The sequence below is a fragment of the Anguilla rostrata genome, chromosome 10 (assembly GCF_018555375.3).
Source record: "Anguilla rostrata isolate EN2019 chromosome 10, ASM1855537v3, whole genome shotgun sequence".
Classification (NCBI taxonomy): domain Eukaryota; kingdom Metazoa; phylum Chordata; class Actinopteri; order Anguilliformes; family Anguillidae; genus Anguilla; species Anguilla rostrata.
Genome location: NC_057942.1, coordinates 16,294,167 through 16,319,414, shown reverse-complemented (window position 1 = coordinate 16,319,414; position 25,248 = coordinate 16,294,167). Strand labels below are relative to the sequence as shown.

The following is a 25,248-nucleotide window of genomic DNA, read 5'->3' as shown; positions in this document are numbered from 1 at the left end:
GAACCCCAGCGTGACCTTGTTTACTGTGTGTCCCTCTCAGCTTCCTGGTGTCGGTGATCTACTCCAAGGCCAAGCTGGCCTCTGCCTGCGGGGGCATCATCTACTTCCTGAGCTACGTGCCCTACATGTACGTGGCCATCCGGGAGGAGGTGGCCCACGACAAGATCACCGCCTTTGAGAAGTGCATCGCGGTAAACCCCTCCCCCTTTCTTTGCTATGTTTGTGTGGGTATTCTCTGCTGTAGAGCACACTATTTGTTTGGGCCAATCAGAAGACGGGGCTGTATGCATTCGTTTGAATGTTTGAGTCACTGATAATGATGATAGCCGCACCTTTTTTTGGTCCATGAAGTGCTGTGCTTCAGTCACTAGTATTTTAACACTGGAGAGACTGGGCTTGTGTGTGTGCGTGTGTGCTGGTGCGCCTATGTGTGTGTGGATGTGAGCGTGTGTGTGTGTGAGTTTCTGTGTTTCCTAATTCATTTCTTCCTGTGTTTTACTATGACAAATTTTATGTGAGTCCATAATTTATCTAATGCTTAATACCAAGTCTCTGACCCTAATCTTCTCTGCTGCAGTCACTCATGTCTACCACCGCCTTTGGTCTGGGCTCCAAGTACTTTGCTCTCTATGAGGTGGCTGGAGTGGGCATCCAGTGGCGCACCATCAACCAGTCACCAGTAGAGGGCGACGATTTCAATCTGCTGCTGTCCATGGTGATGCTGATAATCGATGCCAGCGTTTATGGAGTGCTCACCTGGTACATCGAGGCAGTGCATCCAGGTGAGAGCAGCAGCCGTTGCACCTGCACAGAAACAAAGCACCGATGCTGATTCTCTGTGTTAAATATAATGCCTAACAGCTTTTGCATTGTCTGCAAAGTTCCCTCAGGCTGTACTGAAACCATAGTAAAATACTCTATTGTTTATTATATTGCCTTCCATTACACTTTGGATTGTTCCTTTTCTGGCCTTGCTGTTTCTAATAAAAATGAAAAACAGCTATGGTCTGCAACAGCTTGATAACTTTTGTCTCTGTCCGTTGCCCCCGCCCCCTCTTTCCCACCTGCGACAGGAATGTACGGTTTGCCTCGGCCCTGGTACTTCCCGCTGCAGAAATCCTATTGGCTGGGGAGTGGGCGCGTGGAGACGTGGGAGTGGCCCTGGGGCGGAGGGGCCAGGCTCAGCGTGATGGAGGAGGACCAGGCCTGCGCTATGGAGCACCGCCGTTCGGGTGTGTCCCTATTGCCTGGCAACTGTTTGCGTCCCGGTCGCTGCCTGCTCATGCGCTTCTTGTGAGGTCACCTCATAACGTGATGGCTACGCCTGTGCTGTTTCTGGAGTCACTGCATAACCTACCTGGTCGCTAGACCTGTGCTTCTCCTGGTTCAGTGTCTTACTGAAGTGCTGTTCATTTTACAAGCAGATCTGTCTTTTGCTCTAGCTTTGCAAAATGTTTTGCACTGGATTAAAACTTAAAAAAGCACACATAAGTGTGTATGTATTTGATGGCACACCTGGGGCCTGAATCACAGAGCAACAGAGTTTCAGTTATCACGAAAGTTGTTCTCTTTTGATTGGGCTAAATTGCCATGATGACTTATGCTGCATGACTAACCAGCTCGGAGCAGTTTTTGTTCACGTTGTGTTCTACCCGTAAAAAGACACCACCTCCTGACCAATCAGCTCACTGGAAAGTGGCATTTACATTCCAGGGGGATCTTGTTTATGGAAGCATAATTTGGTCATAATTTAAAATGCTAATTGGTAATTGTGTTTCATTTTCTTTCATGCAGGCGAAAATCATGACATAATTAAAATGCAAAAAGCCCAGTCTGTGTTTTTATTTTCAATTTAATGTGCACAGTTTCTGACTATTTCAAATTTAAACGCGAAGTGGATTTGACTTTTCGTTTTCCGTACATACATGTCACAACCTTGTCACAATTTGAATGCAAATATGAACCATCAAACCTTAACCTTTGAAATCACATATTGTTCTTGCACCGGCGTGATTGATGATAAAAATCAAATGATAATTCATTGCTTTGCAGGTTTGAAGGCCGACCAGCTTCTGACGGTACAAGGCTGACATAAATGAAAATGCATTGTAGTTCTCCCGTTTGCAATTGTTGAACGAAAATGAAACACAATTGTCGATTTGCATTTTAATTTGAAGCATGACCGGATTATGCTTCCATGCCCAATGACGTCGGTGCCCAGATGTAAACGTAAAATGATGTAAAATTAGTTTTAAGCAAGTTTTTTTTTTTGTAGGATGAGTTTTGGAGTAATTCGGTTTGTTCTCGTTTAGTGAGAGAAAACCTCACTCAGAAGCACAAAAAACATGTAGGCGAAAGGATCTGACAAAAAAGAAATTAATTCCCCATCCCTAAACAAGCTTATGAATCACAAACCTTCCAAACTCATCCTACTAAAAAATATTGCTTGTGTAAGGTAGTACGTGGCTCTTACTCTCTCCCTGATTCTGTACGGTTGGCTTGTTGTTTCGAACACCGGCCCTTTTATGTGAGTGCTTGAGTGGGAAATCCTGGGTTGAAAAAATATATATATATATGGACAAAGTGACTGTGATGTCACCCATGGACTTTCCATTGGCTTGTGAAAGGGGTTTTGAAACTGTGGAAGTGCGGATTTCGTTCTGCTCCATTGTACAAATTGATGCCAGAGATTGCGCGGTAGGGAAAACTGGGGACCCTTATATGGTCATGAAGCACAGCCAGGTGTGTGAGATGCCAGGTGCGTGAGATGCAGTGACGCAAACTGTCCCTGATTCGTCCACAAAATGTAAAAATATTGTCCACGTGACACTATAACTTAACAGATCGGCCCATGGGGAGACATTAGACGATCAAAAAACACTATTGCCATTACATTTTCTTGTGGGATAAAAAAAATTATTTACTTTGTATTTTGACCGTTTGTGTGCCATTGACTTAGATTGAAACGGGTGGCTCAAAGCTCTATTCTGGAGCCAACTGCACTGGTGCTAGAGAGCAACTTCTCTCAACAAGACCAGCTTTTGGCTGCTTGGGTTGACGGAGTGAGTTCATAACCACTGTCGTGATACCCATTATCCGTAAATCCGTAAATGGTTAGGATTTGTTGAGCCGGCTAACTTTGAATTTGCTTATCTAAGGACCCTGGTTTCCTCCTGCTTTGTAGTATGTATATTCCTGTTTTTTTTTTGTTTTTTTTGTCAGTGGTCAGTAGAGCGACTCCTCATCTCTGTCTCCCCCCAGAGGAGACGCGTGGCATTGAAGAGGAGCCCAGCCACCTGCCGTTAGTGGTGTGCATCGACAAGCTAACCAAGGTCTACAAGACCGGCAGCAAGCTGGCTCTGAACAAACTGAGCCTCAATCTGCACGAGAACCAGGTCGTCTCTTTCCTCGGACACAACGGCGCCGGGAAGACTACCACCATGTGAGTTTGTGTAAACGTATGTGTGTGCATGTGTGTGTGTGTGTGCATTTGTGTGTGTGTGTGTGTGTGCGTGTGTGTGTACTGTATGTGTGAATGAAATCAGAGAGCAACTGAAATATATTCGGGCCCTTATAATGCATTTCTAAATGTATGTTCTGTTAATGTGCTCTTATCAAATCATATTCTCGATAATGCTGTTTTTACTGTGCTTAGCCGTATTCTGTCAATCACTGATATGTTTGAGTGTATCGTAAAGACTGCTTTCTGCTTTCAGCTCCACCATTTTGGCTCATGAAGCCACAGTAGACAAGAGATACTGCCTCCCGGAATTCTTGATACCAGCACCCTATCATTTTTTATAATCAAGATACTCCCTTTTCGACGCTTTATCTCCCTCCCTCTGTCCTCAGGTCGATACTGACTGGCCTGTTCCCGCCCACCTCCGGCTCCGCCACCATTTATGGGCACGACATCCGCACGGAGATGGAGCGCATCCGGCAGAACCTGGGAATGTGCCCGCAGCACAACGTCCTGTTCGACAAGCTGACCGTGGAGGAGCACCTGTGGTTCTACTCGCGGCTCAAGGGCATGGCCGAAGACGACATCCGCAAGGAGATGGACAAGTACGGCGCGCGCCGCCGCGCCCTGTGGCCGACGTGCTCCTGCGTCCTGTGGGTTTAGCCCAGAATGAGCGCAGTTGTTTCTGCACTGCTTGTTCTGTGTACTTAGTGGATATTCAGCTCCATTTGCCTAACATCAGACATTATTACGCCCAGGCCAGTGAAAGCATCTGCAGCTGGAACAGCGAAGCAGACTTCACTGGTTCAGATGGGCTTCTCTAGATAGACTGGAGGAATTCAGAGTTGAATATCTGGTTGCTATATAGAATGTCTGTGATGTATAATATATACTTTTTATTTAATTTTTACGACTCAGTTCAAGTTGCGCTGGTCTGGGTTATCTGACCACCAGTGTGTAAATGAACAAGTTGCAGTCAAAAACAGTGTGACTGAATAAATTAAAGGAAAATAAACTAATGAAATGGGTCTGCGTATGGTGTGCGGCTTGTTGCCAGGATGATCGAGGACCTGGAGCTGTCCAACAAGCGCCACTGCCTGGTGCAGACCCTGTCCGGGGGGATGAAGAGGAAGCTGTCGGTGGCCATCGCTTTCGTGGGGGGGTCCCGCGCAGTCATCCTGGACGAGCCCACGGCCGGGGTCGACCCCTACGCCCGCCGGGCCATCTGGGACCTCATCCTCAAATACAAACAAGGTGAGGTTGGGGGCGAGTGAGTGGGGGGTATCGCCTTCTCTAAATACAGAGGCGGATCAGGAAAGATCATTCCCCGCTAGTTCTGTGTGTACCTGTGTGTGCACAGTGTATGGACAGAACCAGTGAACCAAGCAAACTAAACAAACGTTTTGTTCAGTTTCCTAGGATTTTATCTTCACCTTGACTTTGGAAAAAGTTATTTTCCCATTCAAGCCCACACCTCTCATAGCGTTGCACAGTCAGAGAGAAACACAGTGAACTGCTACACAAGCGTTTGCAAACTTTTCGTGAAATTACGGTGCGGAGGATCTGTTTCTTCCACCAGTGAATTATTCTGCCATTGCTCTGCAAACCCAGGTCCTCTCTGAGGAAAAATGGGCAGTTTTTGTGCGTCTTGCAGGACCTGTAACCCAGAATGCATCTCCCTCTCGCTCTCCTTCTGTCTCTCTCTCTCCCTCCCTCTCCCTCTCTTTCCCTCTGTGTCTCTCTCTCTTTCCATCTCTCTCTTGTTCTCTCTTTCTGTGTCTCCCTCCCTCTCGCTCTCCTTCTGTCTCTCTCCCTCCCTCTCCCTCTCTCTCTCTCTCTGTGTCTCTCTCTCTCTTTCCATCTCTCTCTCTCTCTTGTTCTCTCTTTCTGTGTCTTGCTCCCCCTGTCCCTCCCTCCCCTCCTCGGTGTGCAGGCCGCACCATCCTGTTGTCCACGCACCACATGGACGAGGCGGACCTCCTGGGCGACCGCATCGCCGTCATCTCCCACGGCAAGCTCAAGTGCTGCGGCTCGCCGCTCTTCCTCAAGTCCACCTACGGCGACGGCTACAAGCTCACGCTGGTCAAGAAGCAGAGCGACTCCCACGGCAACGGTCAGTGCGGCCCCGGCGCCCCCGCTCCGGGCCCTGCTCCGCTCCCCTCTGACCGCTCTGCGCGTTATCCGCCCCTCGATCTCGCTTCCACACCGTTCCCCAACACCGATACGCTCAGCCGCTTACCCTCAGAAGCTTTTTATCAGCTGCTGCGAATTTGTCTCCATGTCTGTCCTCTATTTCTACTATCACCCGACTCTTCCTCTCTCTCTCTCTTCCTCCCTCCCTCCTCTCCTCTCCCCTCTCTAGCCATTTCTCAGAAGTTGCACAAAGCTGAGTACCCTCTTGCATCCTGATTGTGTAGCCATTATAACATGCATTTTTTAATTTTTTGTATTTGCTGTCTACAAACTTAGCACTAACCCTTGCAGTAAATTTTCTATTAACAGTGCTGTAACAAATAGCTGACGGAGAACTACATGTTAAACGAAATTGAGTCTGTGTTTTCTTGTATAATTTTGTTTTGGTCGGTTTTGTTGTTTTGTTTTAACGTTTTATATTTAGTATGAGTGTAATTTCCCTCTTTTTCTCGATTATATAAAAGTTTCCTTTTTTGAAGTTTAAAATAAAGTGAAGCTCTCTCTCTTTTTGTTTCAGACCCGGGCAGCCAGCCCCCCCCCTCGGTGTCCCCGTCCTCGCCCCCGGCCCCGCCCTCCTCCCTGTCGCCCTGCTCTGAGGCCCACGTCACCCAGTTCATCCGGCAGTACGTGGCCTCCTGCATGCTGGTGTCCGACACCAACACCGAGCTGTCCTACGTGCTGCCCTCCGAGGCGGTGAAGAAGGGCTGCTTCGAAAGGCTCTTCCAGGTGCGGGGGGGAGGGGGGGGGACACGAAAAAAATGGTGGGACAGAATGGGAGAGAAACTAAAAGAGATTCTGGTTTCATGGAAATTACAGGTATTTTTTAAGAGGGCAACAGTTGAGCAAGGGGAAAGGTGAAAGGTGGCTAGAGGGAAGGAAATTAAGATGGCGATGGTAAGTTTGTGGACTGAGGTACGGGCCTTAGGATGGAAGATGAGACAATGTGGGTGTGGCCAGGAACGGCTGGGTGAGTAGAGATAGGACAGAACATGGAGGGCGGAGACCGAGAAGTAGCAGAACTCTATATGAAACCGTTATACTGGAACGATCTCTGCTGTGTTCTACAGCTACCATGTGGTGGTCAATCCACAGTCGTCATCTCTGTGTTTGTATCTCAGGCCCTGGAGCGGAACCTGGACAGTCTGGCCCTCACCAGCTTTGGGGTGATGGACACCACGCTGGAGGAGGTCTTCCTCAAAGTGTCCGAGGAGGACCAGTCTCTGGAGAACAGCGATGCTGGTGAGGGGAGGGAGGAGGCAGACCAATGCACAGTGAAATGTCCGGTGTTAAATTAGCTCAGCTAGGGTATTTTACTCTCATAGTAAACATTAAATCCTTAGTGAATTCATATAGACTCTGTTGGAGTGGATTTAACATAGGTCATTTCACTGGGATGCCCCCAGAGAAATTATTACACATTGCACAAGAGCTCTGTATAGATCGGAAGCTCTGCCAGCTGTTTCAGGGAAGTTTCTGGAAGGACAAGGGAGCCAACTCGTTGTGAGTCCAGGGGTAATTTATGTAGCGCTGTAGAGGTACAAGTGTAACAATAAAATGTAGTCATGAAGCATTTTTAACTTGAGATTGCCTGTAATTTATTAGGTGCTTAATGAGCTGTCAAAAGATGAAAAGCCTGTATGTTCTGGAGGAAAAAAACATTTATTAATTGTATCATGATAGATAGTAGTGAGAGAGGTTTTTGTCTTGATGTGGCTGTAATGTTTGTTTGGTTTTTCTGTCCCTAATACACATGGCCCTTCCACGCCTGTCCTGCTATTACGGCTATCATCTTCAATCAAACAGTTTCCACTGTTCCAAGCTACTTTTTCTCATATGGTTTGCCAAACTCCATTTAGGAATCTAAGGCAGACAGTGATATGTTGGTAGAAGAGATCTTAATGTGCCCACTTTTTTCTGTTTTTCTTTTTTCTTTTGCTGGGATCTGACCAGCAGTCTTTTTTTTGTTTTTTTTGGCAGACTGGCTCAGTTTTTTGGTTTCAGTCTCGCCAGCCAATTGTAGTTCGTTCGTGATGAAACGATCACCCCTCGTCTTTCACGGGACAGGAAAGTGTTCGTGTTTACCAAACTCTCGGCCGGTCGCCAGCAGCTTCGACCGAGTTTGGCGTGTTTGTGGCTTGCCGTGCCCTGTCACTCACGGGTGTAACACTTTCCCCCCTGAAGACATGAAAGATTCGCCTGGTTCCTCCGTGGGGAAGCCCGCTTCCTGTCCGGCGGGGACGCAGTGCGAGGCGCAGCCACAAGGGGGTGTGATGAGACCGGAGGTGGAGCTCAGTAACCTGGTCATGTGCTCCCGGCTCAGCCAGAGCCAGGGGTCCCTGCGCTCCGGCTCCTCTCTTGGCTCCGTACGGGGGGATGAGGGGGGGCTCTACGCTGACTTCTACGGAGACTACTGCCCCCTCTTCGACAACGGCCAGGACCCCGACTCAGCCAGCCTGCAGGGTGAGAATTGGAGGGGGGTGGAAACTTTAGGACTGATCTTTGCTGATCTCACTGTGAGAGACAGATAGCATGCGGGTCATTAGCTCTATGAGTGACTACGAGAAAGGCATGGGATAGACCAGGGCAGCCAACCCTGTTCCTGGAGATCTACCATCCTGTAGGTTTTCATTTCAGCCCTGATTTGGCACACCTGGTTTTACTAATTAGCAGCTCAAGAAGATCTCTAGCTGTTGAATGAGAGTTGGAATAAAAAACCTGCAGGAGGGTAGATCTCCAGGACCAGGGTTTGGCATTCTGGTGAGATAACACAGGGTTTGGACCTCCTTTAAGAGAATGTCTTTTATCACAGTGTGTGAGATGGACAAATGATTGTAATTCCAATGAATAAGATGGAATGTGAACGCACTTTGACCACCCTCCCCCCCCCCAGCTGATACCGAGGACCCCTCTCCGGACACGGTTGTGTTGGAGGGCCAGGGCAGCTTTGAGCTGGAGGGCTGGTGGCTCCGCCTACGGCAGTTCCACGGCCTCATCGTCAAGAGGTTCCACTGCGCCAAGAGGAACACCAAGGGCCTGTTCTCCCAGATCCTGCTGCCCGCCTTCTTCGTTTGCGTCGCCATGACCGTCGCCCTTTCCGTGCCCGAGATCGGTGAGAGACCATGGGAACTCTCAGTTCCTATCCTTTTTGAAAAGAAAGGCGCCGTCTGTTTGCGTGTGGAAGGTGGAGTTCAGCTTCAGTGACTTCCGCTTTTCCCCTCCACAGGAGACTTGCCGCCCCTGATCCTGTCCCCCTCCCAGTACCATAACTACACCCAACCCCGAGGAAACTTCATCCCCTACGCCAACGAGGACCGGGCGCAGTACAGGTCAGACGGCAGGGCACGCCTCTCGCACGGTCGCACAGACAGCTTTCACACGCTCTTACAGTCACGTGGTCACACAGACAGAGTTACACAATGGCAACGTGACACAGTTGCATCGTTCGCAGAAATGCAGACAAAGGGAGTCGTTTATTAGAATTCTGAACACTCACCGTAGTTCTGAATTCAGGCATTGCATTTCTAAACACAGTGAAAAACGCTTCTGTTCGCGCCATAGCGCGATCCTCAGTATTCTAATCAGCGAGCACGCGTTCTCTACGGTCCGAAATCTAAACCGTTTTTACTCTTGTTTACAGTATGTGCAGTACTTCTAAATCGTTCGAAAACAACACTGACCATTCTATAACACAGTCGTTGTCATTATAAACAGCTCCCACTTATCTAAACAGAGGCCTGTTCGTTCAAAGTGGTGGTTAGTATTCTAAATGCAGTCATTGTGCTTCTAAACCGTTCTTACAATTCCAGACACATTCTTCACTATTGTAAACAGTCCCCATTGTAAACAGTTCTTACTAATTCAAACACAGACTTCACTGTTGTAAACACAGTCCTCATTGTGAACAGTTACTACTGCTGCAAACAGTCTTTACCAATGTAAACAAAGTCCTCTTCGTTTTAAACAGTTCTTTTTACCTTTCTAAACATAGTCCACATGATTCTAAACAGTTTTTTACTATTTCGAACACAGCTTTCCCTAGTGTAAACAGTTTTCACTAGCCTAAACCGTTTTTATTCTTCTGAACACTGTCTTCATGATGGTAAATGCAGTCCTTTTCATTGTAAACAGTACTGATCCTTCTGAACACAGTTCTTCGCTGCAAAACAGTTTGAATTAACAACTGTATCAGTCTTGTAATGAGACGTAAAATCTTATTTTTTTCTCTCCACTAGAAAATATTACCTTGTTTTAGGTTACTTTTTGGTTGTCAAGGGAAATTGTCTTACCCCTTAGGCAAATCTTGAAACAAGTAAAACTCTCACCTCATTGGCAAATATTTTTGTCATATTTAGCAAAAATGCAATAGAAATGTGTAAGTCTAAATACAAGCCAAATATAAGACTAAAATACTTTAGTCTTATATTTGATTAACTTATTCTTTGGTTTTTGCCGCGTCAGCATGTTTTTCAGTGATCTGAGGTGCTCCCTCAGGTCACTCTGTCCGTTGACCCGCAACCGCCTGCCTCCCCCTCGACAGGAGCAAGCTGTCCCCGGACGCCAGCCCCCAGAAGATCGTCAACACCCTGCGCCTGCCCTCGGGCGTGGGCGCCACCTGCGTCCTGAAGACGCCCTTCAACAGCACGCTGGACCAGCTGGCCCAGACCCTCAACCCCAGCGCCAACGACTCCAAGACGCTGGCCGCCCGCTACTTCGACTCCATGTGCCTGGACTCCTTCACCCAGGGCGTGCCCCTGTCCAACTTCGTGCCCCCTCCCCCCTCGCCGGCCCCCTCCGACGACCCCGACCCGGGGTTCGAGGACGGGACGTGGAACTACACCGCCGGCCCCTCCACCACCGTGCGGGGTGAGTCCCGGCTCTCACGTCAGTCCGGTAGAGTGGATCTCATCTGCTCTTCAGGTGTCGATATGCATAATGGCTATTGCCATTTTTCATTCTTTTTTTTATTTATTCAGCATCATTTTTTATGCATCATCCATTTTCACAGCTTGATATCCCATGAAGGATTTCAGGTTAAGAATTTTAAACAATAGCCTTTTTCCTTATGCTTACAAGCCCAGTTCTGTTTTGCCCTTTGAATTTAAAAATAAGAAAATATAAATCCATTAATCTAAAATGAAAGCAATTATTCCTCAGAAATAACAACAGGAGTCTCAGCTGTGTGGTGCTCTAAATTATTCATTTTCTCAGTGGATTTTGTTTCTGGGGAGCTTCTGTTGATGCATTTTGAGTTTCACTGTAGATATTCAGGTAGCTATTTGCTTTAGGATAAAGGAGCAGTGGCCCATCTGTATTGAACCTGCAGTTATCGTGAAAATAAGCAGCACCCACTTTGGAGGAGATTGCTTGCTTGCCTGCCGAGTCATCGGAGGAGGTTGATGAGACAGGCCTACGAATACAAGTGGTTTAAAGTTGAAAATTTTAGGAGCACACTAATGCACCTCTGTTAGCAGATCCAAAATTATTTTTCCACTTAGCGCACATCAATTTTCATGAGCGGAAGCTTCTAAAATGGTATGACTCACTGCGGTGCCCTAGTTTTTGGTTGAGGCTCTGATCGATTGGGGAGACTGCAACAGTGAGCGCTGATGCATACGGTATTTTGCGTTCCGAACGGTGGAGATAATGCATTTAAAAAAGCATTTAAAAAGCACGTTCATTTTTAATTGAGCTAGGTCTGCTCCCAGCTCACCCTCTCCCCATTGGTCCCTTTAGAGATGGTGACGTCGGCCCCCGCGCTGCCCCTGTCCATCCACGAGCCGGTCCGCTGCATCTGCTCCATGCAGGGCACGGGGTTCTCCTGCCCCAGCGGGGTCGGGGGGCGGCCCCCCCTCATGAAGGTGGTCACGGGGGACATCCTGGTGGACGTCACGGGCCGCAACGTGTCCGAGTACCTGCTGTACACCTCCGACCGGGTGCGGCTGCACAGGTGGGCGGGCTCCGGAGGGCAGAGCGGCCTGGGGGAGGGGTTAAAAAGGGCTTGTGGGCGGGGCCACGCGAGGCCACGGACGCTGACACGCCCTCTCTCGCCCCCTAAAGGTACGGTGGGCTCACGGTGGGGAACATCCAGAAATCCATCCCGGCGTCCTTTGGCAGGAAGACTCCGCCCATGGTCCGCAAAATTGCGGTGCGGCGATCGGCGCAGGTGTGTGTGTGTGTGTGTGTGTCTGTACGTGTGTTTGTGTGTGTGTCAGACTGAACCCGGAGTATTTGTAATGTGTACAGCAGCAAGCACGGTTTTTGACTGTGCGCTGTCTGTCTCTCTCCCACTCTCTCCACATTCTATTTACCTTGCATCTCTCTTTCTCTCTCTCTCTCTCCATAGGTGCTGTACAATAACAAAGGTTACCACAGCATGCCCACCTATCTGAATGTTCTCAACAATGCTATTCTGCGTGCCAACCTGCCCGCGGGAAAGGGCAACCCTGCTGCATACGGTCAGAAATGGCTGAACTTGGCAGGCTTTGTGTGTGTGTGTGTGTGTCTGTGTTTGTTTGTGTGTTTGTGTGAATATGACATGTCATTTAATGTGGTTTGTATTGCATTCTATCAATATCCTTTGTTTAAAGGTGAAGATGATAGGACTACTGAATTAATTTCTCTATTAGCTTTTCTGAGTATGTGCTAGAGATAAGAAGGTGTGTGTGTGTGTTTGTGCACATGCAGGGATCACAGTGACCAATCACCCCATGAACAGGACGAGTGCCAGCCTTTCACTGGACTATCTGTAAGTTCCCATCCCCACCCCCACCCCTTTTTCTCCTTCTCTATCTCTCTTTTCTTTCTCTGTCTCTCTCCTAGCTTTCCTCTTATTATTATTTCTTTTCTTCTCTCCTTCACGCGAAGGAGAGCGGGAATATTATGTAAATAATATCTGTTTGGTCAGGAAATATAAACAGTTTTCCAGTGATGAAGGCCAGCATCTTTATAGTGTTGAAATACATTTCAGTAATAATATTTTAGTAATGTCATAAATCTTGCCCTTGATTTTAACAACTGCATTTGTTCGCTCTGGCTCTAAACATTACAGGCCTGACTAAAGGACATTGCATGCCTGGCTGACTTCATTCAGGCCCAAGCCAGAATGGCTGTGTGTCAAAGCCGGGACAATAAAATGGCAAAGGGACAGGGATCAGGGTTTCCTTGCTATTGCATAGGATTAGATACCACCATAGCTTTGTGTGCTATTATGTCATTTAAATATTGAAGGATAACCTTGCAATGTGACAGGATGAAGGTCATTATTTTATTTACTCTCTGATCTTCAGCTGAATAATCCAGTTAAGGATTCTTTAAGCTTTTTTCTCCATTATGTTCATATCTCAACAAAAAATGTTGGCAAAAAAGTTACTCACACACACGGCACTGTCTATGAGTCATTAATGATAACTTGCAAAATCAAGGCCTGCTGTTGATATCAAAATGAAGTTACAACAAACAATATTGGCTATCTTAGCTCGCACAAGTTAAACCAGCTCTATGCTGCGCAATGTTCACTAAATTATTTAATGTAACTTGGCCCTGCGTTTTTTTTCATCCTACCATCTGAAGAGAATGTGGTAATTTCTCCTCTCTTCCCTCTTTTCTTCTTTCCCTCCACTCCAGGCTGCAGGGGACGGACGTGGTGATCGCCATATTCATCATCGTGGCCATGTCCTTTGTGCCGGCCAGCTTTGTGGTCTTCCTGGTGGCGGAGAAATCCACCAAGGCCAAGCACCTGCAGTTCGTCAGCGGCTGTGACCCTGTCATCTACTGGCTGGCCAATTACATCTGGGACATGGTGAGGGGAAACTGTGCGTGCGTGTTTGCGTGTGTATGTGTGTGTGTGTGTGTGTGTGTGTGTGTGTGTGTGTGTGTGTGTATGCTGTGTGGTGTTGTTGTGTGTGTGTGTGCGCAGGGATGTGTGTACTCTGTGTGCTTGGCGTTGACCATTCTGGTTTGTAATGCAGGTGTGTCTGAAGTACTGTTATGATGTGAGTGTTGTCAGCGCTTGCGCTGGGGTGTGTTGTACTGGTGTGTGTGTGTCATGTGTTTGTGTGTGTGTAGTGTGTGTGTGTCCAGATGAATGCTTACTCGTTGTTAGCAGTGCAGAACCACTGTTTTAATGATGTGATTAACCCTGTTTGTGATTGTATTGTTGGTCAGCCTGTCCGCTGAGGGCTGGTTTACACTCATGATGTGTTGCTTTAATGTTGTCACTATTGGAGTAGAAAGTTTGTCCAAAAATAATGCTTTCTGATTTTATTTGGCAATGTTGCAAACTACATTTATGTGTATATAATAGTGTGTCAGTATGTGAACTCAAACTCGCACATTACTAGCACATGCTGTGTATTGCATATAGCAGGGGTCCTCAATCTTATCCACAAAGGGCCGGTATGGGTGCAGGCTTTTGTTCCAACCAAGCAGTAACACACCTGCTTCTACTAATCAACCTCTAGAGTCTGTGCCAAGGACCTCAATTAGTAGAATCAGGTGTGTTACTGCCTGGTTGAGACAAAACCCTGCACCCACACCGGCCCTGTCTGGAAAAGATTGAGGACCCCTGGCATATAGTATACCAATGCATACCTGTATAGGTGCTGTTAGTGAGTGTGTGGTTGTGTTTGCGTGAGGGAGTGTACAGAACTCACACACTCTCTCCGGCTCTTTCTCTCAGCTGAATTACCTGGTGCCGGCCACCTGCTGCGTTCTCATCCTGTTCGTGTTCGACCTGCCCGCCTACACCTCCCCCACCAACTTCCCCGCAGTCCTCTCGCTCTTCCTCCTGTACGGGTGGGTGTGGCTTCAAACCTTCCCGGGGACAGGGCGGCCTTCCAGCAGGAAGCAGGCGGAACAGAACAAAATAATGAAAGAAGAGAAATGAGAGAAAAAATTGAATATAATGAGATTTTTGTCACGCTGATGCTGTTTCTGGTTATATCCTCTTGTGAGACAACAGCCTACATTGGAGCATTGCATTTTATAGAGAGGAATTTAAAAGCTGTAATCTGCTCTGCTCATTTTTCACTTTGCGTGTAGGCATCCATTACTTGGCTCTCTTGTAGACAGCACGCAGATGGTAGTGTACTGAATGCTGAGGGAGTGTGTCTGGGCAGTGGGGTTATTTGAAAAAGGGTATTTTATGTCCAGGTGTTAGGGTGGCACGAAGAGTGTTGCCTGGGTGATGTTGTGTTGATTTTCTCCTTCTGCCCCCTCCAGCTGGTCAATTACACCAATCATGTACCCGGCCTCCTTCTGGTTCGAGGTGCCCAGCACGGCCTACGTCTTCCTCATCGTCATCAACCTCTTCATCGGCATCACCGCCACGGTGGCCACCTTCCTGCTGCAGCTCTTCGAGCACGACAAGGTGGCGATTTGCTCGCGCGTGCATGTGAATCTCACACTCCCACGCCTCACACTCATACCACCCCGACGCATACACTGCATCAGATTATGGATCGTTTTGTCATTTCCTGTTCCTTAGGACTTGAAGCTTGTGAACAGCTATCTGAAGTCCTGTTTCCTCATCTTCCCCAACTACAACCTGGGACACGGTCTGATGGAAATGGCCTACAACGAATACATCAACGAGTACTACGCCAAGATAGGTCAGTGTGATCCTACAGTACCCACACTCCCTTTTCCAACTCACACTCAATCCATCTCTCTATCTCTCCCACATCTTTACTTTCTTACCAACTCCAATTTTCCCACAGGTTTTGCAATCAGCAAATGCCATGGCAAGAAAGATCAATTTGCTCCCACAGGACTTAAATTCCTTCTCCATCTCACACTCATACCATCTCTATATCTTTCTCACACTCTGTCCGTTTTGTTTCACATGCATGCCTCTCCTTCTGGTCTTTCCATCACATCATCCCCTCATCCCTCTCATTCATACAACTCTCCATCCCTCTCAGGCTCATATTTCCTCCCCTTCTCTAATCTCTGCACCTCTGTCACACTACTCTTCTCTCTTGCTCATACCATCTCTCAGTCTGTCTGTTTCTCTCCACTTTTCCATGTCTTTCCTTTCTCTTGCACTTGCTCACAAACCAAGTTAGTGTTGGTGGGCCAGTAGGGGGCGTTCTTGCTTGGACTTTTAGATGATACATTAATGTTGTCATTGACACTTTTTGAGGGATGTTTACCTTGGTGTACTGGTCCCACAAACCTGGCTGTCCACTTACAGCCACCTATCACTTATCATCCTCCAACAGCTGATTGGCTGCACAATCCCTCGTAACCCCCACCCATTTTAATTCCCTGGGTTAAACTGAGTTATCAGTTGACCTGTCCGTTTTTAAAAAAGGTAAAATCATAAAACAAAGAGTCCACCAATCATCCGATCTCTGCTTCTCTACTCCTCTCTCTTCCTTTCTCCTCCTCGGCTCCTGCAGGTCAGTTTGACAAGATGAAGTCACCATTTGAGTGGGACATCGTCACCCGGGGGCTGGTTGCCATGACAATTGAAGGCTTCGTGGGCTTCTTCATCACCATCATGTGCCAGTACAACTTCTTGAGGAAACCACAGTGAGTGTGTGTGTGTGTGTGTGTGTAATGTCTGTCCTTGTCTGCATATGTTTGCATGCTGGCTTGCTTACTGTATGTGTTTTTGTATGTATGCGTACATGCATGCATGTAAATCTGGGAGAATGGGTGTGCTATATGTTCTGGTGTATGTCGCTTGTATGCATGGGTGTACTTTTACATATGCCTGTGTATGTGTGTGTGTCTGTTTGTGTGTGTGTGTAATTACACAATTCAAGGTTTGCATGTTTTTTATGTTCTCTGGTGAGTATTAGTATAGTCTGGTACTGCCATAAACAGAGTACAGAATTAATTGTTGGTAGGTACTGTAGGTTGGTGTTTCTATAAACAGAAAGTACAGAATTAATTGCTGGTAGGTAGTGTAGGCTGGTATTGATAGACACAGAAAGTACAGAATTAACTGATGGTAGGTAGTGTAGGCTGGTATTGTTTTAAACGGAGAGTACAGAGTTCATTGCTGGTAGGTAGTGTAGGCCGGTATTGCTATGAACAGAAAGTACAGAATTAATTGTTGGTGGGTAGTGTAGGCTGGTATTGCTATAAACAGAAAGTACAGATTTAAATAAAGAGCCGCTGTGGGGGAGGAGGCATCCCTCCCCCTCCTCGCTGAGCCCTGTACGTCCCCCTGCAGGAGGATCCCTGTGAGCAGCCAGCCCGTGGAGGACGACGACATGGACGTGGCCCGAGAGAGACGGCGGGTGCTCAGGGGGGACGCCGACAACGACATGCTGAAGATCGAGAACCTAACCAAGGTCTGGACCGTGGCCGCACGGAGTCAAATTTACCTACAGAACTTTTAAACCAGAAGGGTGTGAATGTTCAGATCCAAAAGGGTACTGAGCAGTTGCACTGTTGAGGGAATTATTCTTAAATCTCCTGATCCTTAAACTCCATAGACATGACACTCAGCTGTTAAAGGAGCAATTGTAATATCGGTCATGGACTAGTATACGTGCATAAGCAAATTTAGACTGAATAACTGTGCCTTTTTAACTGTAACTGTAATTATACAGCATCCTATCCAATAAAAAAGGGGAGGGGGCAGGGCCTGATAGGCCGAGAGCTGAAGCGGACATTCCCGTTTCATAACTGATGAGGACACCTAACTCACATTCTGTTTCATAAGCTAGTTCTGAAACGCATCACTTCCTGTCAGGTGTACAAGTCGCGGAAGATGGGGCGCATCCTGGCCGTGGACCGCCTGTGTTTGGGGGTGCGTCCGGGGGAGTGCTTCGGCCTGCTGGGGGTGAACGGAGCAGGGAAGACCACCACGTTTAAGATGCTGACCGGAGACGTGAGCACCACGGGGGGAGAGGCCTTCATCGGGGGACACAGGTATGCTGGGAACTAGGGTGGGGGGGGGGGGGGGGGTGGTATCTGGGTGAGGGTGTGAGGATTTTTATATGGGTGTGTGGGTGAGCATGTTTGCAATTCAGCTGAGCTTCAGTGGAGTTTTAACCTTCACTAGCCTGAAGGTTTCTTGAGATTCTCAGACGCACTATGAGATAAATGTCTTTGAGATTCTTAGACCTCATTGCCCTATGTGATAATTTAACGTGCCTTCAATATTCTCCGGCATATGCTCTGTGCAGTAATTAAGCTTTTGCCTGATTAAGCTGCTGGCTGATTTATTTCCTGTTTCCTGTGTTGTGCGCTCAGCGTTTCTAAGCCTCGCTGTGTCTCTGTTTGTAGTATACTGCGGGAGCTGTTACGGGTGCAGCAGAGCATCGGGTACTGCCCCCAGTTTGACGCCCTGTTCGAGGACCTCACGGCCAGGGAGCACCTGGAGCTCTATACCCGGCTCAGGGGTATCCCCTGGAAGGACGAGGAGCGGGTGAGAGACCACGCCCAGCCTGAGTGGCATCAGTTTTGGTGCAGTTTTTAGTCTTGGACAGACTGCACTTTTTTGACTGTCTTCCCTCTCCCTTCCGTCTCTTCTTTTTTTGCCTCTTTCTCTCCTCCCATTTTCCCAACCTTATCCCTCTTCCTCTGTCTCCAGGTTGTGCAGTGGGCTCTAGAGAAGCTGGAGCTGTCCAAGTATGCGGACAAACCAGCAGGGACCTACAGCGGGGGAAACAAGCGCAAACTCTCCACTGCCATCGCTCTCATTGGATACCCCTCCCTCATCTTTCTGGTGAGTGAGAGAGGATGATGGAGCAAACTTAATTTTGAATTGAACTTAATTGAACAACCTTTACTGTCAAAACAACAGAAGGTAAGACTAGGAGTGGAAAAAACCTCCACACGATCATTCACACGTGGGGAAAAGAGGTATAGAGATTGGGAGAAAAAGCATACAAAACAAGTACATACACTGTTTCTCCTTTCCATGTGATTGGCATTTTTTTGCCCAACATGGCCGAGCATGTCCAATTACCAAACTAATTTGGAATGCCCAGTTGTATGTAACTGCAGCCATGTTCACGTGTGAATCCCAATGCCTCAACCTGTTGATCAGATGTTAAATTCCTGAATTGCTGGGACTCAACTGTTCAATCACATTTCATCATGGATTCATCATGGACTCGGCTCTGATAGGTCTCTCCCGCTCTGTGTCTTTCAGGATGAGCCCACCACGGGCATGGACCCCAAGGCCCGCCGTTTCCTGTGGAACCTTATCCTCGACATCATCAAGACGGGACGCTCCGTGGTGCTGACGTCACACAGGTGAGACGTCACATGACGCCTCAGTTTATTTTCTGCACAGTCAGCACCCTTTCATAGACTTTAAAAGCTTACATCTTATCCGTCTACAGAGGTGGGTAACCTGTGTAGCTGTTCATGTTATGAACTAATGTTCAGGAGAAGGACAGCTGGTTAATGTGTGCTGCCGTGTGTTGCCCTGATTGGTCGGGCTGTTGTGATGTGGCCTGTGGCCTCTCTCTCTCTCTCTGCAGCATGGAGGAGTGTGAGGCTCTCTGCACGAGGCTGGGCATCATGGTGAACGGGAGGTTCAAGTGCCTGGGCAGCATTCAACACCTAAAGAACAGGTGAGAAGCTGGCGGAATTCAACACTGCAAGTCGTACCCTCAACCGAGACGGCGCCTGGGCCAAATCTTTCTGCTTTCATAAAAGTTCAGTATCTTTTTTTCTACTCCTTTTTCAATCTTGCTTTTCCTCTCTTTTGTTTGCACTGTCCCCTCTCCCTCCATCCCTGTCTCTCAGGTTTGGGGATGGCTACATGATCACGGTGCGGACCAAGACCAGCGGCAGCGTGAAGGAGGTGGTGAGATTCTTCAACAGGAACTTCCCGGAGGCCATTTTGAAGGTATGCTCCCCTGAATGAGGTCAACATTGGGGGCTTTTCAGGGTTGGAGAGAAAACATGAACAAAAAGTGGGGGATTAGTGTAGGGTTTAGCATGTGCCGTGTATGGTGAGAAATAGTGCATTTACAGGTCTGCTGAATGGCTGGAGCTATTTGCATGGCCTGGCACCGCTGTGTCAGTAGTTATTTCTTGGCCTGATTACCTCAGTGAAGATCATAGACATTGTGTAGGTTACTGGGTGATGAACTCATAAACTACAATTCATATTTCATAAACTACAATTTCAGTTATCTTTCCATATTGGTGAAAGATATAGGTGAGACTATATACATTACATTTCAGGGGGTTATTTGAAAATAGTACTCTTCATGCCCATTTCCTAAGGTTAGTGGTCCACTTACCAGTATTTTGTTCCTCTTTTAAAATTACTAGCAGGTAATGAAAACCAAAATAAACTCTACATGTAGAAAATAGAAAAACTAAAGAATAAAGTCATCAGACTGAAATCATCCTGCTGTTTGGTCCCAAAATTGAACATTTCCATGTGATTTATGCTGTGTACATTCCTAACACCACTAGTAGGTATTACTTTAATCAGCCATGCTTTCATTGTAGCACCCAGTGGTAACACCAGAAATATGAAATATGAAAAATAAAAAACCTGTGGTAGGCCATGAACGGGAGGATGAAAGCGTTTGATGCTGTTAGTCTTTATCACTTCAATTAAACTGTCACAAAATTTAATGAATAACCACCAGTCTTTAGTTTGAATTTTTTTTCCAGAGCTATTGCTGTTCTTTTCAAAACAATACTTAACTGTACATTTTATGGATTTCCTCATGTTCTCCACCATTAACCCCCATCCCCAGGAGCGGCACCACACTAAGGTACAATACCAGCTCAAGTCGGAGCGCATTTCCCTGGCTCAGGTCTTCAGCAAGATGGAGCAGGTGGTGGAAGTGCTGGGCATCGAAGACTACTCTGTCAGTCAGACCACACTGGACAACGTGAGTGTGTTTCTGTCTGTCCTTCCGACCCTGCATACCTGCATACCTGTCTGTGGGCCTCGGCCTGTGTTCACCGGCCTCTTTAGTCTTCTACCTTTATTGCCTGTGTTATGTCTGCCTTCTCTTTCTACCTGCCTCTTTCCCAGTCTGTCTATCTCTTCACTTCTTTGGCGTTCCACTTGCTTGCATGCCTCTATTTTTGTGTTTGTTCTCTGTAGTTGCACGCCTGTATTTAAGACCCGTCTCTGTGCCTCCCGTTCTCAGGTATTTGTGAATTTTGCCAAAAAGCAAAGCGATAACCTGGAGCAGCAACAGAGTTCTCCCTCTGGTGGTGGCCAGTCGCCACTGCAGCGCATACTGAGCATGCTCAGACCCCGGCCCGCCAACACCGAGCTGAACGCCCTTGTTAGCGAGGAGCCAGAGGAGCTCGAGAGCGACGATGATGAAGGACTGATCAGTTTTGAAGAAGAAAGGGTGAGAGCGGGATGGGGGATGTATACAGTCTATATCCCTGTTACTGAAATCACAGTCCTCCAGGGCTGAGAACTGCTGCTTTCTCAGTTGTGAAGACAGTTTGGCCAATCAAAATGAAAGTTTGGTTTTGCCATGCAAGACCAGGTCATTAAAGCCTAAAAAAAAATGAATCAGGCTATATTTGCTTTTTCTCAATAAACATAAACTCAAGTAATAACATGCGATAAACAAACTGGGCTGAAATTTTCCATTAAGCAATCCTTCTAGGGCAGAATGATTGTTACGCTTCATAAATGTTGACATTTTCCATTTTTTTCTTGAAAAACGAGTCTCGAGTTTTTGTTTTGAGTTTTGTTGTGTTTCTCCTTGTCTTTAAATCAGGTGCAGCTGTCTTTCAACACAGACACTCTCTGTTGAACTATGGCCACCGGCAGACAAAAGAGGGAGAGAGAAGTGGCCCGCTGCACAGGGATCTGTTTGACTCCTGAACGAGAGAGGGAAGGTTTCGGGGCGTGAGCCAGAGGACAAACGAGGGTTTCTTTCGGGCCAGGAGGGGAGTCCCGCTGTCTGTGTGCAAAGAGTAGCGTGCTGCTTCCCTGCGAGACGTCAAAAACCTTTGGAGAGAGACAGGTGGCATTCGCTGGACAGCCCCAGTCAGAATGAAAGATACGCTGGAGAGAAGGGGACAGGGGGAGGAAGGGCGTCCGAATTCAGCCCCTCTCTAACCCACCCCCCACCCCCCTTCCCGTCCACACGTGTAGGGGGGGGGAACTGTAAAATGGGAGCGCCCTAGCTCTGGTTATTTTCTGCTCCTGCAAGAATGCTAAGAATTTTTAACGGGATGTTTAGAATCTGCGTTCGACTTTTGAATTTTGTTTGAAGGATGGTTGGAATGTACAAAGAGGATTGTGTTAAAGGGATTTTTCAGGGGTTAGTTGTCAAAGGAAATTTTGGGTTTTATTATTATTATTATTATTATTATTATTATTATTATTATTATCATCAATGACCACTGATGTGACAGAATAACATATCATTCTCCTTAAGGTCAGACCACGATAGGCTCAGCCTGTTAATATCGATGAATGTAAATTTATGTAAAGAGAGGTATTATTCGTTTTCCAACCAGTTTTAGGCCCCATTTTGCCTGCGTTACCAGTCCAACCCCCTTTTGAGTTCACTTCGATTGAAAATGATTCTTGCCTTGTAAGCATGCTTTGAACTCACTTGGAGAGATGAGTCAAAATCGGTGCAGTGTATCTTTCTGTGGCGAGAAAAGTGATCTATTTTTGTCTAAGGAAACGTCTTTTGTTGGATGTCAGTTTATTTAATAAAATACAGATTTTTTTAGTGGTAATGTACGTGTGCACCTTATGAATTGGAAAGTTTTGGCATGCTGGTTTGAAATTGCGAGTCTTTTATTATTATGTTTAATTTTTTCTATGGGTCCTTGGCCTTTTGCTGTCCATAATTTGAAAATTGATCTAGTTGTAAAAAGGAAACCTTGTTTCTAAGGTCCATTGGCTTGCCAGTGGTGGAATGGAAATGACAAGTATATTGGTACTGCAACAACACAGCCCCTTAAACGTAAGCTCCCCATTAGCAGTTTATATAATGCAGTGATGCTTGTCTTCCTGCAACCAGCAACTAATCCAGATTCATCTGGCCTAACTTTCATATAAACTAACACTCATCCACAGTCGGTGGTTTGAGGCAGAAATGATACACACTTTGAATGAATCCTTTATTTTTTTCTTTGAATAAATCAAGCCATTGTCGTCTTTATTTTCTTGTGCCCTCTTAAATCTGCAGTGATGTAGTTTCGGTTGATGAAATCTCATGTGGATCCAATATATTTTAAAGGCACTTTACAGGTTACTTTAAAAAAAATGATGTTACTATATGGCCGTGGGTTGCATTACAATACAGTAGATGTTTAAAGTCTCTTAAACACACTCCTCCATGCTGCACAGAGAGGCCACAGCCCACATCACAACAGTCCGACAAATTAGGGCAACACACGGCCACACCCAAACTGTCAGCCACATTTTAAAGAGTATTCTGTGGTACATCACTGTGAATCTCTTAAGTGAGCAGTGGTTCCCATCTGATCTTCCGGCCCTGTGCATTACTGAAGCCCTGTAGAGCCACACATGCAGAACAGCAGGGATATCACACGGGGCCCCTTCTCAAATACTGAAATACACACACGCTAACAGGAAAAATGGAGGAGAAGCACTCAGCTAAATTGCAGTGCATTTGTATCCTTGCCAAGGGTCTGAATCTTGGAAATTTGCACTCAGCCTTTATAAGATTTACTGTTTTTTTTTTAATTGCCTTGATATTTCAGAGTGGTGGTTTTTATGGTTAATTCTCAAAAGTTTACACAAGCACACTTTTGGAGTAATGAGAGTCCTTTAAAATCCCTCCCCCTACATGAGGTAAAATGTTTTCACCCTCCATTGTTCTACATGCAATACCAGTATACAGGAAGTTGCCCACATATTGAGAACCAATAGTTAACCCGAGATTCCGTCCATGTTAAACACTCCCCTCCACTCCCCGGTTACAGTACAACACTTCTTGTGTTGTTTTCTGCCTTTTGCTTTTGGTTGATAATTGTTTTTTCCTCCTTTGTTTTTGTTATATAAGAGGGAGTGAAAGACTGTGACGTTGAATGTGCATTGCATTTTCCTCAAAGGATTGAGGATGCACAGGATGGAGTTTTCTTTGTATAGAGGGGCAAAATGTGTGCCGGAGAGGTGAAAACCTGAACAAATTCGCATTCTCTTATTCCTAAAAACAAAATCGATGTGTAATGACCAAAGGGACGTTGTGTTCATTCTTGAAATGAATGACAAAAACTGTATGCTTGAATGTTTTTACAAAAACTTGGCAGAAGGTTTGATTAACTTTAAGAAAATCGTCACAGTTTTGTTTTCCTCTGTCAAATTGTCAAATATTTGTGTTGCCGTTGTGAATAATTTTGAAAAGATAACAGTAATGGTGGTTTCCTTGGACTGAACCCTACTTGGACATTAACCTTTGAAACTTTCTCAGTTACTCATGACCGTTACGCTCCGTTTTGCTCAGAGCTCTGTGAACCTCTGTGTTACAGTGATGTAGTCCTGATGACCCCCTAGGATGGTCTGGAATATGCCCCCCCCCCCCCACCTCCCGCTCTGCTGCCTCCCTCCCCTGAAAGCCTTTACTCTATGGTAGTGTGGCGAGCTTCATTCAATAACACTTAATAAAATAACACTGGGTGCTTTTCAGAGCCATTTCAGCTTCAGAAACAAATAGTTGCAGCAAATCATGAAGTAAATCTATGATTAAGAGGACCAGACACCAGCAGTTGTACCCCGGGTCATGTGATTGATTAAAAACCACATGCAGTGATTGATGTCATCCAAAAATCTCTCGCTGATTTAGAGATAAAAAAGGTTTTTTTTCCCTCTGGAGCCAAATGCTTTGGAATGTATCCTACATATGTGTGTATATGAATATAAATATATTTATATTTATATTTTATGAATATATGTCTAAGATTTTTTCTGCTGTAAACTACTGTTCTCACGTAATATTTTGACTTGAAATTTTGGGCTTGTTTCTGATTGGGTCGTTTGTTGTTTCCACGCTCTTGTGCTCCAGCTGAAGTGATCTGATATTTTTCAAGTTAACAAAACAAAACAAAACAAAAAAAAATGGATAATAAAATCAGGTATGAGTTTAACGCTCGTGTTTGGAGTGTTTGTCCTAGGAAAATGTCCTTTAGGCCTGAATGAAAGCCTGTTAAGAGTGACTGACTGAATGACTGAGAGTGCAGAGTGTGTCCCTTGGATTTCTCCGTCATATGAATTAGGTATTAGGAGATATCCATATGCCTCTACTTGGTGTACTACTTATAAAACACAGATAAAAATATCTCATTAGGTTACAAAGCATAACGGCAACTGATTTATCTATTCAAAATTCCAGGTACAATGTTAACTGATGGCCAACATGTAATGATCTCCCTAATTCAATTCTGAAACTACTCCCTGCTACCTCTCTCTGATATTACATTTCTTTCTCCTTTTGATGCAGCTCATCAAAAGTGCTTCCTTTTGGCAGTCTGCATTGTACTTTCTCCCTCATATCCCCCTTGGATAAGCCTTTGTTTTCACTGATTATTCATCCAAACCATTCAGTCTTGATGCTGATATTCTCAGATGAGGCGGAGGAAGTGCTAGTAGAGGGAGAGACTGCCACAATAGATGGCTGGCTTGGTGGCCGTCATTTCACAAGTTGTACCAG

At 46.3% G+C, this 25,248-nt stretch overlaps 1 protein-coding gene across 2 annotated transcripts in view; it reads left to right on the top strand.

Moving 5' to 3' along the window:
- abca2 (ATP-binding cassette, sub-family A (ABC1), member 2) overlaps positions 1-24,685 on the top strand; it is a 75,780-nt gene extending 51,095 nt beyond the window's left edge. The window contains exons 18-49 of one of the 2 annotated variants that reach the window (XM_064354436.1): positions 41-191; positions 578-782; positions 1,074-1,232; positions 3,262-3,442; positions 3,853-4,065; positions 4,518-4,714; positions 5,394-5,573; positions 6,171-6,379; positions 6,772-6,892; positions 7,835-8,113; positions 8,544-8,762; positions 8,877-8,979; positions 10,191-10,516; positions 11,387-11,600; positions 11,711-11,816; positions 11,997-12,108; positions 12,338-12,398; positions 13,277-13,451; positions 14,331-14,446; positions 14,873-15,020; positions 15,138-15,261; positions 16,054-16,186; positions 16,836-16,956; positions 17,361-17,539; positions 17,897-18,038; positions 18,204-18,338; positions 18,768-18,871; positions 19,102-19,194; positions 19,370-19,472; positions 20,341-20,478; positions 20,743-20,952; positions 21,334-24,685. In XM_064354436.1, the coding sequence (XP_064210506.1) occupies positions 41-191; positions 578-782; positions 1,074-1,232; positions 3,262-3,442; positions 3,853-4,065; positions 4,518-4,714; positions 5,394-5,573; positions 6,171-6,379; positions 6,772-6,892; positions 7,835-8,113; positions 8,544-8,762; positions 8,877-8,979; positions 10,191-10,516; positions 11,387-11,600; positions 11,711-11,816; positions 11,997-12,108; positions 12,338-12,398; positions 13,277-13,451; positions 14,331-14,446; positions 14,873-15,020; positions 15,138-15,261; positions 16,054-16,186; positions 16,836-16,956; positions 17,361-17,539; positions 17,897-18,038; positions 18,204-18,338; positions 18,768-18,871; positions 19,102-19,194; positions 19,370-19,472; positions 20,341-20,478; positions 20,743-20,952; positions 21,334-21,369 (4,993 nt within the window). In that variant the 3' untranslated portion in view covers positions 21,370-24,685. Of the gene's footprint in view, positions 1-40; positions 192-577; positions 783-1,073; positions 1,233-3,222; positions 3,443-3,852; positions 4,066-4,517; positions 4,715-5,393; positions 5,574-6,170; positions 6,380-6,771; positions 6,893-7,834; positions 8,114-8,543; positions 8,763-8,876; positions 8,980-10,190; positions 10,517-11,386; positions 11,601-11,710; positions 11,817-11,996; positions 12,109-12,337; positions 12,399-13,276; positions 13,452-14,330; positions 14,447-14,872; positions 15,021-15,137; positions 15,262-16,053; positions 16,187-16,835; positions 16,957-17,360; positions 17,540-17,896; positions 18,039-18,203; positions 18,339-18,767; positions 18,872-19,101; positions 19,195-19,369; positions 19,473-20,340; positions 20,479-20,742; positions 20,953-21,333 lie in introns of both variants that reach the window. The other variant, XM_064354435.1, reaches the window with a different exon arrangement.
- Positions 24,686-25,248: the final 563 nt, after the last annotated feature.